Source organism: Lycorma delicatula, chromosome 12, assembly GCF_047948215.1.
Source record: "Lycorma delicatula isolate Av1 chromosome 12, ASM4794821v1, whole genome shotgun sequence".
In the NCBI taxonomy this organism is placed as follows: Eukaryota; Metazoa; Arthropoda; class Insecta; order Hemiptera; family Fulgoridae; genus Lycorma; species Lycorma delicatula.
The window spans coordinates 8,276,383-8,296,040 of NC_134466.1; the positions used below are offsets into that span (position 1 = coordinate 8,276,383).

Sequence of the window (19,658 nt, forward strand, 5' to 3'; positions counted from 1 at the left end):
TAAATTGATCTAGAATAGTGTAAAAGAGAAATGCGAGATATTTATGAATTTCAATAGTGAAATACTACAAAATTCACGAAAAAAATTACAAAATCAATACACTGAAACGATGTTCAAAATAAATAAAAAATATTAAAAATAAACAAAAATACTGATCGAGTGAAACAACATCCTGTTTTAATTCGACCACTTGGCCTTTAATCTGTTACTGTGATTGGAAAAAAGTCACGCAAAACACAATTATTAGTTTTTCATAAAATTTTATAAGTTAGTCCTATGCGATGAATGTAAAAACTTTTTGGTAATATTTTCTATTTAAAAATGGTGGCTGTTCTTTTCTTAAATAGGAGGAAAAAATACGATCAAAGGAACCAAGCTACCAATATATGATCTCTCTTCCTCTCCTGTGTGAACTAATCCATACATTACCTTCAATTTCCAGGCGCTCTCTTGGCAGTAGCTATGCGATAGACGCTTTACGTTTTCATGTTTTACTACATTTTTAGACCAGCATCATTTTTTTTCTTTATACACAATTAATACGTAATTTTAAACCGTTTTTTATTAAACTGATTTTTTACTTTTCTCTTCAAATAATAAAACCAAGAAGGAATGCAATGCTCAGTAATCATCGATCAGTTATATGTTTTGGGAAGGAGTGTTAACCTTTTCTTTTTTTGTTTAGCCTCCAGAACCGCTATTAATATTACTTCAGAGGATGAATGGGGATGATATATATGAATATGAATGAAGTGTAGTCTTGTACAGTCTCAGGTCAACCGTTCCTGAGATGTGTGGTTAATTGAAAACCCAACCGCCAAAGAACACCGGTATCCACGATCTAGTATTCAAATCTGTATAAAAGTTGCCTTTACTAAGATCTGAACTTACAACTGTTAACTTCGAAATCGGTTAATTTGCGATGACAAGTTCACCACTAGACCGACCCGGCGGGTTAAGGAGCGTCAACTAAAAAACAGTAAGATTATTTTTGACATCGATAAACCTTCCGCAATCAGTAACCGACAACTTCATTTTTATTTTCATTTTATTAATTTGTTTTCATTGTAGAGATTAATTTATTAAATTCGGCGTAAGATAAGCAAGGTCTATAGTTAGATATAATGCTAATGTATTAAATTAAAAAGCTTATTAAGTCGACAAAACTAAGTATTAAAGACTGCAACATCAATAAATAAAGCAAAGGTGAAAAATAAGCGACAATATTATAAAGATTCTTTTCAAAAAAAAAATTAGTTAAATATAATAATTAAAACTCTATAAATATTAACTTTATTGTAAATATTACAACTTACGCAAGATGTTTTTTCCGCACGTGCGATTCAATACCAGAACAAGTAGTCATCATGACATTACATCCTGGCCAAGTACAACGAAAGACCATATGATTTGCCTGTAACAACAAAAAAAATTAACTTTTTAATATAAACTAATATTACACGCTAGGCATTTTTTTCATTAAACACAATAATTAGTATAACGTTATATTTAATTATTATTATTATTATTATTTTATTTCAAGAAATATAATAGCCAATTCCTTTATATAGATTACCCGGCCAGTGTATGAGGAAGATTAAGGAAAAAACTACAAAATTTTCACGCGTCTGTTCTTATAATGAACGAAAAATAAGACGTGGTTCATTGAACAGAGGCTTCCGTGTCAGATTTGTTATATTAGTATTAATGTTATTACATATTAATATCGTATATAAATTGAGAAGGAAGTTAATTAAATTTTTACATGACTGCCCAAAAAGAGTGTAATGTATTTAGGGTGTATGTATGTTTGTTTCACCTAGCGGCTCAACGACTGAACCGATTTAGATGTATGAAATACACGAGCTATTTTTATTTTTTACGTAAACAAAAATAATCTCAAACAGACTTAAAAAAAACCAGACAAAACTTTAGAGATTTAAAAACCGGAGCTTCTAAACCGAACCGGAATGTACGAGTATTTCTTCAGTTGTAAATATTTATTCGTCAAATAGACGCAGATTTCTATTATTTTTACGTTGATGTGTCACAAAATGACTCGGAAGAAAAGAGAAATAATTTGGGAAGTAATTCTGGAGTTTGAAATAAGGAAAAACTTTCACACAACCTTATGTCCGAAAACACTTTATATCTAGTTACGGCTAGCGAAAATTTTCGCCGGATTTCAATTCCCCCGGTGAAATGACGTTATATTAAAATTTCTAAGGCCTTACTTAAAGCGAAAACTCGATAGTTTCTTATGTCTTTTGACTGGAAAAATCGAATAAAACAGATTCTAGAACTGCATCTGCCGTAGTTTTAATGATATCCAACAAAAAATAGAATTCGTTTTTTAGATTTGAAGTACAACAACTTTGTTAAACGACTATTAAATGCGTAAATTTTAGTATCAAAACTTGTGGAAAATTTAATTCTGAGAAAACCGATGTAACGTATAAAAAACAATAGAAAATATCAACGTTTATTTTGAAAACAGAAGTAAGCGTAGGCGAGAGGAATATAAATTGTCAGATCTGCCGATTGTAGCCGAACGCATTACAAATAAACACGAGGAAAAGAAAAGTTACGAAGCTGAACGAGCGGGAAGATACGGATGTTGTAACGGCAGCACAAGTAAAAAGATACCGGTATTTCGGTACGGTACCGACTGAAGACTACAGGACTAAAGAAGAGATTTGCAACGGCAAAGGAAGTCTTTTTTTAGAAAGAAAAACCTTCTCTGAAGCAACACGGATCAGAACTTGAAGAAGAGATAGGTAAAACGCTAGGTCAGCAGTATATTTCCGTACGGTAATGAAAGACGGACGCTGAGGGAAAATATAAGATCGAGGCTTTTGAGGTGTGGGTCTGGAGAAGATAAAATCGGTGGATAAAACGGTAAGCGACGTAAAGTATCAAGAGGAATAAACGAAGACAAAACAATGTCGACGATTATCGCAAAGAGGAAAGAAACCCGGATCGGGCGTATAATTAGCTTAAAAGGAATAATAAATACGGTATTTGAAGGTGAAAAAAGAAGAGGAAGGAGAGGCTTAAGTTAATAAATGACATAAAGGACGGTGAAGGTGAAGGTTACGGTGAGACGAAAAGAAAAGCACGGGACAGAAAAAATGTAGACAGAAGTGGCTCAGAGACCTGCCAAGAAGCAGAGCACCACACGATTATGGATTAATTTGATGTAATTTTTTTATCTTTTATCCGCTGAACGAAACAAGGAGGAAAAACACCGCATAAAAATGAAATTAAAACTTTACTAAAAAAAATTTTTTAATTATATTCTAAGTTCAATTTACGCACGTTATATAACATACGTACGTTTTTGATAATTTTCATATTTTTACTTATGTAAATAACGTTTCTGTTTTTCCTAAAAAATGTAGTTTTTTCATAAATAGGTCGTTCCACTGCCTTCATAAACGATTAAAAAAAGCTGACAAAACAATTGTAGGACTCTACCGTCACGCGGCTAAAGCCGCGTTCCGTATTTAATTCGCGCGGGTGTGGCGGTACTAGCGGCTACGGTCGGCACTGACTAAACTAATGTAATTTCACAACACTTAAATTTCACAAATTTCGCCTGTCCGGTCGGCAGTCCTGTGTAGCCGCGAGGTTTAACGCACCAGGTATCGAGTTCGAGACCCGTTTGAGATATCGTTTTACGCTTTAAATAATATTAGTTTATTTAATTCTAACGCTTGCCTGTGACATCACAACACAGCAGTAGTTTAAAGCATTTTTTGGGGTAAGGGTGCGTTTTTGAAAGTTTTTTTTGCAATTATTGTTATTTTTTAATCGTTAACAAATGCGTCTAAGAGAAATAAGACCTTATTTAGGCAAAATATCGAGATACCGAATGTGATCCTCATCCCTTTGACGTTTTTTTAAGGTGAAAATTTAACGGAATCAATGCCTCATATGTAATCAGATCAAGTTTGGTCAATCGGTCAATTAGTTCTGAAGTTATAAGGCGATTTAAAGGCCAACACCGAACACATACACGTACATACGAACATTAATATTCTGAAAATTACCGTCCGGTTTTTTGGGTTCCTTAGGTGTGAAAACGTCAAGATCCGGCGAAAACCGCATACGCCCAAATTGGACCGATTACAGTACTTTTCCTTCTAGAACTATAGCTCTACCTAGCTGGAAAAAAAAATTATACATTTTTTTCTATATAATTTGTTAATAACGGTTTGTTGCAGCGTAATGTTATTTCGATATTCAAAATACTTATATTATTACGAAAGAAATCTTTTGGAAAACTGTAAAAGGTAAAACAAATTAAAAACTCCTACATTCTAAAGAGCTTCGGCATATATTTTTCACAAGTTATTTGTCTTTTATTAATAAATGAATTTTTTTTTAATATTAAAAAACAAAAATTATACTTTTTCAATTATTCTTTAAATTCAACTTTTTGAATTAAGTTGATATTAAACCAAATTAAGCGTTAGTCATTTGTTAATTTAATAAATTTTTTTTTTCTTTTTTAAGTTTATTTATGTAAAAATGGAATACACAATTTCAAACTTATATATATATATATATATATTACTCTTATTTTGTGACAGATCGGGAAAAGCACAAGTCAGAAAGAGAAACAACAGAAACCTATAAAATATATTTAATACTGAAAATTAATTAAATTAATATAGAATTTAAAACGGTTTTAAGTTGAACTGTACAAAATGGGTACGGTTAGTGTAAAATCCTGCAAAAGGAAGATCTAGGTCGGTAGGTCACAAGGGCGGAACTAAGCGGTGTGGTGGAACAGAAGAGGGCACGTGTGTTCCCCAAACATCCATATGAATGTCATTTCCTCGTGGATAAAATTAAAAGAAAAAAAATTCATTAATTTTTTCAAACTTCAAACAATTAATTAAATTAGCAAAATTAACAAAATAATTAATCTAGAAAAATATAAAAGAACTGATTATTTGTATATATATATATATGTTCAATTAAAAAACTAACCGCCCAATTATAGCTGCAGAATATAAATATATTTGAAGCGTATAAAAAATTCCATGCCTGTTTTTTAAACCCAGGACCTTCCGGATGAAAGATAGAGTTCTACTCTCCGCTTCGGACGTTTTGAAGAACGATTGCAAATTTTCCCCATCTTCGACTATAATAAACGAGATATTCACTCTCAGGAATTTTGGGGTTGTAAATACTCTTTACGTAAATATTTAAAATCGGATCGGTCTAGCGGTGAACTCGTCATAGCAAATCGCATGATTTCTAGTCGAAATTTGATTTGAAGTCGAGAGTTCTAAGGTTCAAATCCTAATAAAGGCTGTTAGTTTTGTGGGAGTTGAATACTAGACCGTTGTTACCGGTGTTCTTTGGCGGTTGGGTCTCAGTTAACCACACATCTTAGGAACGGTCGACCAGAGACTGTACAAGACTCCACTTTATTTACATTCATACATATCGTCCTCATTCATCCTCTGAAGTAATACCGTACGGCGGTTCCGGGACCTAAACACAAAAAGGGAGAGAGATAAATATCTAAACAGAATTTTCGGTTTTTTTTATTTCGAATCTTTAAGGGGTGCGACGGTACACGGAGTCGACGGCTCAACCAACACAGCCACTGTTACTGTATATGCGACGCGTCTGGCTTCACCTACCAACGGTTTCTCGACTAAAAAACGCAAAATAAAAAAGAGAAACCGAGTACGGTCATCTGCTAGCGGTGATTGTCGGGTAACGCTAAATATCGGGCAAAACATATTTTTACCCGTACAAAGGACGTATTTTTTTTAAAGGACGTAAGTATTTTTAAGGTGGAGGCCTTAATAATCACGATCGTCCCTAAAAAAACAGTATTAAAATAATAAAAAAATTGTCGAAATACATATCGAATATAATTTATCTATTCGTTCTGTTATTAATAGCGTATACATTTTTTAAAGGTATCAAAAACAAATCAATATTTTCTGGATTGTGCGACGAAGTAAAATATATAAAAAAAAAGAAGTATAAATAGGGCAGGAGCTGACCTAATATTACAGAAACTCCCGGGACTAGGACGCTGATTTCTATTTGGGGGTCACCTACAACCCGAATGGAAGTTGTCCTAATTCCGCACGCAGTACCAGCTGATCGATACAAAACAGCCACAGTTTTACCAACCTTTCGAGACATTAACCTAATAATAACATAACCTTAACATTTGGAAAAAAAATTTAATAATAGTAATAATAATCGTAATAAAAAATAAGTCGTATTAATTTTTTGAAAATTTATTTTATTAATTGTATAGTTAAAATAAGCTATTTTTTCAAAAATAATTTATATAATATTTTTAAAAAATAAATAGAGTATTAATAATAATAATAATAATAATAATAATAATAATAATAATAATAATAACAATTAAATTATGCCTTAAATTTAAACATAATATCCTATTGAATAAATAAATAAAAAAATGATAGCGTTTTTGTATTTTTAACATCATCAGTCATTACGCTTAAAAATACATATTACAATTTATATATTGTACACGCACTTCGTTAATCACGTGTGAAATTTTTCTGTTATAATAACTGACGACGTTGTTAAATACTACGAAAGCGTTGCAACTAAGACGGTGGATCTAAGTCATTAATATTTAATTTTGAAACGGGACATTAATCTTTTAATAATTAATTTTATTCATCTAGCTTAAAATCTATTGACCGATTTGATGCAATTCTCCATCGCTTTCTGTTCGGTACTGATCTTTTTAATTTAACAAATTTAAGCTTCGACAAAACATTCTAAAAAAGTAGGATTTTTTTCTACGCATTCTTAAATAGATTAAAAATTCGGAGTCTAATTAAAAACAAATTATTGTTACCTCTTAAATTATAAATTTAAACAAATATTCAAAAATTTTTTAAATATTTTTTAAAGTCATAAAAAAAAATTATCGTTTAGAAAGCCGATCACCGTGGTGAAATAGTAGCGTTTCGCTTTTTCATCTGGGGAATCCCGGTCCGGCACGGTGATATTTATACGCTACAAATTCCATTTCCTTATTCCCACATAAAAACCTTCAAAAGCTTTTGCGGGAAATTAACGGATTAATTCGTAATAATAATAAAATAAATTCTTGGCGCAGTTCTGCACAAGAAGACAGACTTTTCGTTATTTCATTTTGTACAATATCTTTTATATAATTTTTTGTTAAAGTATAACTTCTGTTTGTAAGAAAATTAAATTATGATAACCGTAATTTGATGAAGTAATTAAAAATAACGAGTAGATCCTACACGCAAGCATCAAGTTTAAACTCGCTCACCGCTGTCAATCGCCGCATAAGCGCCTATGAAAAAAACCCAGTCAACATAACCTCAAATTCAGGTTCTGTTATCTGTTATCGACCTTAAATTGAACGTAACTGAACAACGACTCGACCGATCGTCAAATTTTCACGTGCAGGACTTCAGCATAACTAAATTTGAATGAAATTACTTTAACCGTTTTGGAGATTTTGGGGCCGCAAAATTTTATACGCGAAAGGTATTTTTTATAATACTCAAACCTCAAAACGTAAAGAAAATTCATTTTCACCTCCCCCAATCCCAGACCGCACTAAAAAATACCTCAAACTTAAATTATGTTGTTTTTTTGTCGATCTTAAATCGAGTGTAACTCAAGGAAGATTAAACCGATCATCATCAAATTTTCAAATCCACAACGCCAGATGGACAACTACAACATATCTAAATTTAAATGAAACTGATGAGTGGAAATTTTCGAGTATATGTATGTATATATATATATATATATAAAAGCAAACCCCAATTTAAGCGAATGGAGTTTCGTGCTTCTAATACCTGAAAACGTAAAGAAAAGAATTTTCACCTCTGTAGTCCTACTATGCGACCGAAAGTAATACTGCATTTTTCTTGGAAAAGTCGGTAAAAAAATGGAAAAACGAGAAACCTTTTTTTCTACAGAAATAAGAAAATAAATAAATAACGTTAAGTAACTACTATTAGGTGTCAGCTAATCGGTTAACGGTAATAAATAAAATACAGCGATTGGATCTTTTTTTTTTCAAAAGTTTTCAAGGCCGTTTTATATATAAAAACAGGATCTCTTCGTCAAATGAAAGAAAATATATACTATTATTTACCTTGAATTTTCCGATTAATTTTTTTTTTAATTTTCTCACGAACATATTTTGATTATAAGAACATAAAATTAGTAAAAATATAACATTTTAAAGATTATCTAAACAGGCGATGTAATGTTTCGTTTATAAACGTTTTAATTAAGTTTTCCGGAAGAAGATTACAGTGGGGCTTTTTCGTAAAAAAAACCCTTTTACGTTTTATGATGAATGTTAGCTTGAACGTACGCGCGCGCATGTGCACACACAAACATCAACACATATATACATGCCGTATATAGAGTTGCGCACGAAACGATCCGACATTTATTTTGGCAATAATTGTTTAGGTTAATCGACCTTCTTTTTCCGAGCGCGCTCTTTTTTTGTCGTTCCAAGACGGCTGAGAAAAGGAAGACTGTTGAACAGCGCGTAAAGACCGTGTTGTTTTTTAACGAAACGAAAAGCGCGGTGCTTACACAAAGACGGTTTAGTGCACATTTTCGAACTCGGTGGTCGCCCTCATTTAAAATATAAAATAAGAAGTCTAGTTTTTATAAAAAGTTTAATAGTGAGAGTTCAGTATTTGCGGATAAGCGCGAACGGCCTGCCGATGTTCGTTCTCCACAGAACGTCGATGCTGTCAGAGCAGAGCTGCCGCTAAGCCCGGACAAATCGGCAAGAAAAGCGGCAGCACAACTTGGTATTTCTAGGCGAATTTTAAAAACCGATTTGCATTTGTACCCGTACAAAATAACAGTGTCGCCTAAATTAACGGTCGACGATAAAAAACCAAAGAACCAAAGAACGGCATTCGCCGAACGGGCTGTGAACGACACGTATTGTTGAACAATGTTTGGTTTTCAGATGAGGCGCGCTTTTACCTAGACGGGGTTGTTAATAAACAAAATGTGCGTTTTTGGGGTTCCGAAAATCCACACGTGCTTCACGAAAAGGTGCATCACGCTCCAAGAATTGCGGTACGAGCCGCTATCTCAAGTCACGGGGTAATGGGCCATTCTTTTTTGAACAGACAGTGGACCGTGAAGGTTATCTAAACATGCCGCGTAATAATGTTGTTCCTCAGCTTCTCGCAAAAGGGTTTTAATCAGAAAACGCACGGTTCATGCAGGATGGAGCCAGACCGTCCACAGCTAATATTGTTTTAGACTTTCTGCGTGAAACGTAAATGTCATTTGAAACCGATTTCCTAATCTTTTTGCGTGTCGACAAAACTGACCCCCCGAACAGTCCTGATTTGAATCGGTGCGATTATTTTCTTTGGGGATTTCTAAAGGAAAAGGCTACACCTAAACACCTTCGTACAGTGATGGAAGTGATAATTGAGGCGAGCAACGACATAACCGAGGATATGTGTCATCGATTTATTAATATAGGAGTTCGTTTTGAAGTAGCTGGTAGACGTGATGGTGGTCGTACTCAACATGTGATAAAGCAGAACATAATCTCCAAGTTAATAGTAAGCACGTTGTATTTTACTTTTCTGTTTAGCGAATCAAGTAAATATTTTTTAACAAAACTAAATGTTGGATCATTTCGTGCACCACTCTGTATATAAATTTTATATATATAATTTTTTTTTAAACACAATTTTATATATACTATATAGTTTTATTCCGATCGTGATGAAAATTTGAATACTAACGATTCCAGAGAAGGGGACACATTTCATTTTGTAAAACCAACCGACCACAATCCTTTTTTCTCGCTCAGCATAGCCTGTAACCGATGCAAAATTTTGCGATTAACTTTAGAAAAATATAGCGATAAAATGAGTCGTTACTATGGAAATCGATGATTATTGAAAAAAGATGAAAACAAAGTTGTAATGCTTTCTTGGCGTTGGTTATTTATTCTTATATACTTTTTTCTTCTTTTTCTGTTTAGTCTCCGGAACCACCGAAGTTATTACTTCAGAGGATGATATGTACGAATGTAAATCAAGTGTAGTCTTGTACGACCGTTCCGTCTCAAGTCGACCGTTCCTACCCATCGGCTTGGTCTAATAGTGAACGCGTCTTTGCAAATCAGTTGATTTGGAAGTCGAAATTCCAGCGTTCAAGTCCTAGTAAAGGACTTACTTAACTTTACTTTACTTTTATACGTTAATTTTATACGAACACGACCGCCAAAGAACACCACCGGTATCCACAATATAGTATTCAAATCCGTAAAAAAAGTAACAGGCTTTACTAGGATTTGAACCCCAAAACTCTCGACTTCGAAATAAACTGATTTGCGATAACGAGTTAACCGCTAGACCAGCCCGCTGGGTAATATTCTTATATACTAGAATAATAATTATACATCAAAAAGACTTCTTTTTTTCGGGGTGGAAGGATAATTTACGATGAAGTTTTATTGTAAAACTATTATTATGTTTAAATAAATTAAAAAAAAAAATTACTTCAATATATCGGTGTTGTTTAATTGTTTGTACTCTCCTATGTTCAAATCACCTCCTACGAAATTTATTTTATTTTTCTACGTTTACTATGTTAGGTGGAAGAAAATAAAAGCAATCCACTAAAAATTTTCAACCAATAAAAATTTACCTCAGATTTTTTTTGGAGGTGGGGGTGAATTATGACGAAATTCTATTGTAATACCCCGCTGATTGAAAAAGTACATCGCAGCTTTAAAAGCGTATAAAAATCTATTTAGATAAAATACAAATTCAGCTGAGATCTCGCTTCATAGAAAAACATCAAGGTTGGCACCCGACATTCACTTTGTTTCGACACAACTTCCATTCGTAAAGCTATCTACATCCCATCTAAAGTCGATTTCATTACAGACTGTAGCTAACAAGTCGGACGTTACCTCTGCAGCTGCGGCGTTAACTCGTAGTCTTAGCTCTACAAGTTCAGCAGGGAAAGTTCTTTAATCAAGTCCGATCTTTAATTGAACCCCCACAAAAAAAAAAATTATTAGCGGCGTCAAATCTGGAGAGCGAGGTGGCCGTGCGATTGGACCTTCACGATCGAACCACCGACCTGGGAATCGAGTATCGAGAAAATCTCGGACTTGTAGGCGGTAGTGAGGTGGTGTCCCGTCTTGCTGACAGTAATGGCATCCGTCTTCGAGTCATCATCGTCTAACTGAGGAACAGAAAATTTTGAAGCGCGTCCAGATAAACGATACCGTTTACGGTTGTCTCCTGGAAGAAGAACCGGCCGTACAGTCTTTGTTTGCTTAGGGCGTAAAAACATTGACCTTAGGGCTATCGCGAATGCGCATGAGGGTTTTCGCTACCCCGTATTCAGCACTTACGGGTGTTCACCTTGCCGCTGACGCGAAACGTTGACTCGTCACTAAAAATTACATCGTCTAAAAATCTATTGTCGTCTGCAATTGCATCCATCATTTCCACATAAAAACTGCAGCTGAAAAAAAAGGCGTCAAACAGGCGTATGTGGAACGCCAGTTTTAAGTGAAGCACGTAGTGTTGAATTCTTAGAACTACATGAAAAGTTTTCTCCGAGTTGTTTCAGAGCAGCTTCAGGGATACGAGGTCGTGCTGGTGATTTCGTACGTTTAACAGAACTATCTGTCTTGACGAAGGTTTGATGCCAAGATAAATTGTATTCTAACGAAGAGGCTCCCTCCCGTTGAATTACAGTCGCCGAGTGCAAATCGTGAAACAAAAACGTACAGCGAGCACGTTTCGCACCAGTTAACAACACTGGTGGCCGAATTCCGTAGTAGTGAACTACGCGAGTCAAAACTTGATATGTATTGCTATGAAACGAGACCTCGACCGAACCTTTAAGTTTTAAATAAGTTTTTAAATGCTTTTAAATTTAAGATGTCCTTTTTAAATCGACCGGGTAGATTATCCAGTTATAAGGGCAATACTTTCAGATTGATTACGAATTTTGAAACGAAAACAAAAATCAAGATTAAAATTATAAAGTGACTTTTTTAAATTCTCAAGTACATTAAAAAAAAAACCTGCTTATTCAATTTCCCCCAAAAAAGGAAAAAATCAATACGATGTAAATTTATCACTGCATTATGCATTATTAATATTTCTTCCTTATTTGCGGTTTTATAAGCGTATATACATTCAATAATAAATTAAATATACTTACAAAGGTCTATAATACGTATCGACTATTCTTAATATTAAATAACGCGTTATTTATTTATTTATCAGTTTTTTCTATAAGAATAAACGTTATATTCGACATTTAAGATGAAAAAGTTTAAAATTTCAAGCAGGTAGACTTTTGTATCCTTTTGAGATACGAAAAGAAAGCGAATTAGGAAATAAATAAAACAATCACGAAACAAATTAACGTAAAATAAAACGATACGCAAATAAAGAGCATTCAAAAAGAGACGCAACCTTATAGAAGAATGTTTTCTTCTTTTGTTGAAGATTTAATCGAGAAAAAATGAATAAAAACGGGTGACATAATGCTGCAGAGAATATTCATTGTCTCCCAATACATTAGATGTGCCGGTTACGCCCAGACCCAGAATGCCTTCACAGAAAATTATGTCGTGGATGCACCGACAAATCCTCCACGAAGCGACTGTACTAGTTCCAAGAAACAGTGAATGTGGTAGATGCAGCCAAAAGCGGTCGACCGAAAGTACTAACACCAGAAAAGTTGTTCGACGTGCAAGCTGCAAATTCTGTAAGTCCAAAGTAGTTTGTACGACGCCTATCTAGCTAATTTGGTTTCTCCGTCGGTAGTGTCCACACGGCTTCACCTAAGCGTTTAAAGATGCATCCGTTCAGAAATCATGTTGTTACCGGAAAAACGTGTACCTGTATGTCAGCGGTTCATCGCATCGTCTGTAAAGCCAAATAGGGAAGAACTCGATCACCGGTTTAGGTCTGACGACGCGCTTTACGTAAATACACAGAATTCACGCATTTGGTGTACGGAAATCCACATCAGTCGCACGCAAAAAAGTGGGCGTTTGGTGTGCAACGTCAAGTAGGCGAATCTTCAGGGCGTTCTTTCAAGGCACACTGAACAGTAAGGGTTACATATAGACGGTACAACAATTTATAAACACTATACCTCCAGACCGGTTAGAGTACGGCAGGACAATGCTACGGCTCACACAGCCGACAACAGTACGACTTTCTTGGATCGGTGTTTTTACGGACAACCGATTTCGAAGGCGTTGTGTTCCCCTAAGTATCCTGATTTCTCCCCTCCTGACTTTTTCTTAAGCAAATATCTTAAGGATGCCGCTTACAAAACTCATCCTCACACAGTTACTGAATTGCAGAGCGAAATTTAACAATGTGTCGCTGCAATTCATCAAAAACGTTACAACATGTGTTTAAGGACATGAAACTTCTTATTCAATTACTAGCAGACCCGGCAATGCTTCGCTATTGCTAGATTTGTGTATTTGTGTAGATTTGTATATATATTTCACAAAATTTAACCTTTCCCTTTTTCCCTTTCACCACTCCCCCCTTCCTTTTCCCTTTAATATTTCTCCTTTTATTTTTTTCTCCTTTCCTCTTCTACCCTTTTATATTTTTCGCCGTGCGTAAATCGGTCCAGTAGTTTTTTGTATATAGCGGACACACATATTGGAAACATTGAAATGGAATCGTAAAATATTTAGTATAGTGTGTGTTGTTATTACGTCCAACAGATAGCGTTGTTTTAAATAAAAAATTTTTTTATCTGTCACAGGTGTGACATCTTAGGCGTATAAAAACACGCGCGTATTCGAATGCAACGTCGTGTCAAAATTTCAAAGCGATCGGTGAAGAACATTCGGGGATTTAAGATTTTGAGCAAACGAACATTTACATTTTGTGTTTTTATAGAAGCGAATCGCATAACGGTAGCAACTTTCAACTATTACTGTAACTTACTCGTTTTCCCATAAGGTCGCGTCACTTTTTAAACACCCGTTATAAATAATAATAAAAATTAACTTTAATATTCTGCAACAAGATATTAGTAATAAATTAATAATTGTGATGCCCTCAATATATTTTGCAGTCAGAAACGTACCGATATTCAAAGTACAACGTACTACATACGTACGATTTAATCACTAGACGTTTTTCAATTCATCACCGATGCGACTCACTGCTTAAGAGAGTTTGAAAAACACACACTACACAGTCAATATAATTAGATAAAAAACACATACCCAGTCATCATAACCCTCAAAGTAAGCTGTCTGAATACATCGAACACCAACAAAATGTTAATACTAAAGTAGAGTTAATCGTTAAAATACGAAACGGTATTGAATTTATACGAAACGAGGCCGAGATGATACGAAAAGCCATCGGTAATATTTTATGTCGGGCAGAGTGCTGTGAACATTGTCAAGGAGGGAATTTCTAACAATTATGTAACTGAGTTTGTTATTTATCATTTCGTGCATTTTATTTTTTTTGTTTTGCTATATTAAGAATAATATAATTTTCTGTCTAATTTTCGTCTGTTTTGCTTCAATAAAAAACCGAATTTTTGAAGTTTTTATTTACTTTTTATCGGCTGTATTTACATTAATTTTCTCACAATTAAAATTCTTTACAATATTTTTTTTTTTTTTTTTACTAAATCTTCCGCATTAACAACGCTATTGTACTACATATCTATAAAAAAAACTTTTTCCGACTCTGAATTTTGTATTTTACGTCGGATATCTTAAAAACTACTAGCACGGTTCTGAGACCTCATTTATCCTATTTCTCATCTCAAATTACATAATAAAACACAAATTTTACTCCTTAATTTGGGTACCAAAAATTCCAGTAGTTCTGACCGGAGCCACACACGTACATACGAACATTAACATCCGAAAAATGTCCATCCGGTATTTTGGGTTCGTTAGACGTCAAAAGGTCAAGTTTTGGTGAAAATCGCATATGCCCAAATTGGACCGACTGCAATACTTTTCCTTCTAGAGCTACAGCTCTTCTACAGCGCTATCTAGACAGGAAAGTTTATAAAAATTGGTTAAAAATAATGTTTTTTCGAGTTACAACTACCAAAAGATTTTCCCAAATTTTATCACAAAAGAGCAACCCCTATAGATTAATATTAAAGTTATAAAATATTAAAGTTATAGATTAAAGTACGTTTGCTAATGTCAGATTTAAGTCCCAAACAAAGTGGAAAATTCAAACGATAAGATGAACGAGTAACATTCTTTACCGATAAAACAATATGAATTTTTACAAATATAAACAATGACAAATTAAACAATAAAAATGGAAAAAATTATTTTTTGTTATTAGAACAGGTGAACGTTACGTTACGATGGTGTGAGGCGATAAGCGGTACTGTTACACGTGTGGACAAGAGTTAGGAAGTTACGGATCAATAATATTGTAGTGATGGTAAGTTTGGCCACTCATCCGGTAGGCGCGCTGTATTCACAGTAAACAAACCGTTCTTTACTGGGTCAAGATATAAATATTAACATATCGTTTATAATATAACAGCGTTAAAGAAGGGGGGGGGGGAAATAAAACACAAGAACGTTATCGATTTAATATGTAGGTCTAATTATTTTAATAAAATATAAGACAACTATTTTAATTTTCTTTGTACGGGTAACTCGTTTATAATGTAATAACGAAAAAAAAAATAAAATAACAAACTTAACTTAACTTAACTTATTTTTTTAAATATTTGTTTTACAAACGAATATTAAAAAAAATAAACGAGAAAGCTTTCGCTTTACGTATGTTCAGAATATATTACAAAAATATATTAAAAAACATTTACGTTAATATATTAACAGATATCAATATAAGCGTTTAAGAACGAAGCGACGTACACGTTAACCGATTTTAAACATATATCTCCTGAAGATGATTTCAGCCGAAAGCGCACCAAAAAATTTTTTTCAAGATTTCGGCTTTATTATTATTTGCAACTTTAGAGTTAAAATATAATATAATTTTGATAATATATTTAGAAATCAAGTTATATAAAATCCTGATGTACCTAATATCGAATGAAAATACGTAACAAAAAATGGAATTACCCGAGGCTGCACATGCATTTTTTTTTATTAAACCATCCCGTAAGAAACCTTAAAGGAAGAATATCTTCTATTTATCCACGCATCACGCAACTACTGAAGCGATTTCAATGAAACCTTTTTAATGAATCTTTATGGTTTACATAGCTTATAAAGGTACAACAACCGCTTTTAAATAACCTGAAATAGATATAATTTTGAAAATTTTTCAAAAAATTTCAAAAATCATATTATTCTTTACGTATTCAGAAGCGAGAAGTAAATTTAATTACATTCTTTACCGAGTGAAATGTACATCCCAAAGAAATGATACATTCTGCAAAACACACGATGTTCATTAATTTTTATCTGATAAATTAAAAAGTTAAATTTTAAAATAAAAAAAAAAAATGGTGGATTACAACCACGTCTTGAAAAAATATTTTTTTTTCAATTTATTTACTCGTTCACGATGTATTAAAAAAAAGCTTTATTCTCCTTTAATATATATATATATATATATATATATATATATATATATATTGAATCCACATTTTTATATTCAATTTATTTATTTTCTTTTAATTTCAATGTATTTAATATCTTTTAGTTTTATTTTTATTTAAAACTAGTGGACCAGGCAATGTTTCACTATTCCTAAATTTGAGCGTGTAGCCATTCCTATAATTAACAAACATCTCTTGCCAGGCTAACAAATATATGGAACTAATAACATGTAAACAACACTCCAGGGACAAATAATAATAAATTGTAAAATTTTCAGAGAAATCGGTTCAGTAGTTTTTGAGTTATTAGGGCATACACAAAACGAAGATTGTCTTTTGTTTATATAGATATGAGATTGATTTAAAATATTTCATAAAGAAGATAAAAGCCGTTGTTAACAGAAACGTAAAATAAGAAAAACTTGATAAAAAAAAGTAAAAACTACTATCAAGCATGAGATAAGGATCTCTGGAAGCAGTAATATTATATATTTCTGTTGTTTTTACTTAGAATAGTAGAAATATTTTATTATATTTTATTATAACATTATACTACAAAAAAAATATTTTTTTTAAATACTTCAAGTCGTCTATGAATTTGTACTTTTTTTGTTTAAAAAATCTTCCGCATAAGTAATCTAGAGAAACAATTACAACGAGATCGCCACTTAAAAACCAGCTGACAACACATTTGTAGGACTTTCTTGTCATGTGGCCGAGTAAGTCCTACAACTGCGGGTTGCTTCTGATGCACGGCTTACATACATAAACAACTTAATTTAAAATATTTATCTTTTTTTAATTTAATATTTTTTCGTTTATTTAATTCAGGGAATACCACATACCGTATTTGATTCGCGCGGGTGGGGCGGTACTAGCGGCAACGGTTGACACTAACTAACCTAATGTAATTCCGCAACTTACATAGAACAAATTTCGTTTGACCCGTGTAGCGACTGTCTCCAGACTGATGTAGCCGCGAGGCTTAACGTACCAGTTACCGAGTCGAACCCGGCCACACCGAGTTAGATTTTTACACCTTATTCATTTGTTTAATTGTACCGCTCACCTGTGATGTCACAACAAAACAGACGACTACAACAGCATTTTTTTTGGGGTAGAGGTGCGATTTTACAAAAACGTTTTTCTGCAAATACTGTATGTTTTAATCGTTAAAAAATGTGCCGAAGAAAAATAGGACCTTAATTAGGCGAAATCTCGAGATACTGAGGGTGATCTTGCTGTACAGCCTAACCTCCTTGACTTTTTAAGTTGAACATTTAACGGCATCAATGACCCATATATAGAAGTAATCTGACAAAGTTTGGTCAAAATCGGTCCAGTAGTTTTGGATATATAAGGTGATTTAGAGGCCGACACCGAACACACGTACAAACAAACATTAACATCCGGAAAATTTTCATCCGGTTTTTATAGGTTCCTAAGGTGTCATAACGTCAAGATCCGGTGAAGACCACATATGCCCAAATTGGACCGATTATACTTTCCCTTCTAGAGCTATAGCGCTGATTAGAAGGGAAAGTAAAAACGTGAAAGTATAAATATATATATATTTATATTTATACTTTCACGGTCAAAAACCATAAGAAACTAATTCCGCTATATATATATATATATATATAGTGGTTTTTGACCTGAAAGATCAAATAAAATAAGTCCCAAAACCGCGTCTGGAGTAGTTTTTGAGAAATCTGGGGTGAAGACCGATAAATTGGAGGTAAAAAAACCTGTTTTTTTATGTTTGACATACAAAACAACTTTGTTAAACGGGTAATAAACACTTAAAACATTTAAACGAAACTTAGTAACAAAATGTTATGGTTTAAAAAACCATAACAAAATTACTAATTTGTCCCTTAATTTTAATCCTAAAAATTTCAATACGTAAAATATTTTAATAATTTAAAATATATTTTTAAATTTAATTAATTATTCGTAGCGTTTTTACTTCTTTGTAAGCGAAGTATTGTAATCGCGAAAAATTTCGGATTTCAGATTTCAACGGAAATATCTATTTTGACCATCCTTGAATCAATTTTGACTAGTTTCGGCGTGACATCTGTACTTGCATACGTATCTCGCACAACTCAAAAACGATTATCGGTAGGATGTTGAAATTTTGGATTTAGAATTGTTGTAACATCTAGTTGTGCACCTCCCTTTTTGACCGCAATCGACTTTAGCTAAAACGGCCAAACACGTTCGAAATCAAACAAATTTGGAATTTGCGTTTTCTCTTAATTGCAGTGATAAGCCCTTATCGAGAGCTTTTCAACTATACATCATAAACGGTATTGATTTTCATCGGTCCCAGAGTTATAGCCGAATAAAATATTAATCGATGAAATATTTGGATCTTACAAGGAGAAGGTACATCGGTTCGAATCCGACTTCATTTCATTTTTTTTTTTTTTATTTAAATATCGGCTTATTAATAATTATTAACCTGCGATTGCAAAAATGTTTTACGATAAATAATAATACAATAACAATAAAAAAAAAATATTAAAAAAAATCAGAAGTTACTAAAGAAATAAAATTTTTATGTACTTTTAAAGCCGTGTATATGTAATTTAATATGCGTACAAAGAAGTCATGTGGTGTCCGCATCAGTATTTTTTATTAACAATAGGTGTTAAAAAAAAACAAGAATTAAAGAAAACATATCGTTATTTAAAATGTAAAACGAAGAGATGGTCCTCCCTTTTTATCACGGGGTAATATAGAACTATTAAACAATTAAATAGTAAGATAACAATGAAATATTAACAACGATAAATAACATTCCTGTTACCTTTATTAAAAGTAACAACGATTAAATCCGTTAATAAAATTAAAGATGAAACACGGTTATAAAAAAATTTGGTAATTAAGTTATTACAAAATAGAGCTAATAAATTGTATGACGTCACATTGGCCAGCGGTTAAAAAAGTCAATAACCTCTAAGAACGGTTTGCAGCAGCGAAGTGTCATCGACCTCATGACCTTGAAACTGTTTGACTCC

General features: G+C 33.1%; 1 protein-coding gene across 2 annotated transcripts in view; it reads right to left on the bottom strand.

Annotated features, from left to right (window-relative positions):
• The window catches only part of LOC142332945 (zinc finger protein 395-like), a 256,769-nt gene that overhangs the window by 27,335 nt on the left and 209,776 nt on the right, over positions 1-19,658 (bottom strand). For both annotated transcript variants that reach the window (XM_075379665.1, XM_075379664.1), the window contains exon 6: positions 1,317-1,414. In XM_075379665.1, the coding sequence (XP_075235780.1) occupies positions 1,317-1,414 (98 nt within the window). The remainder of the gene's footprint in view (positions 1-1,316; positions 1,415-19,658) is intronic.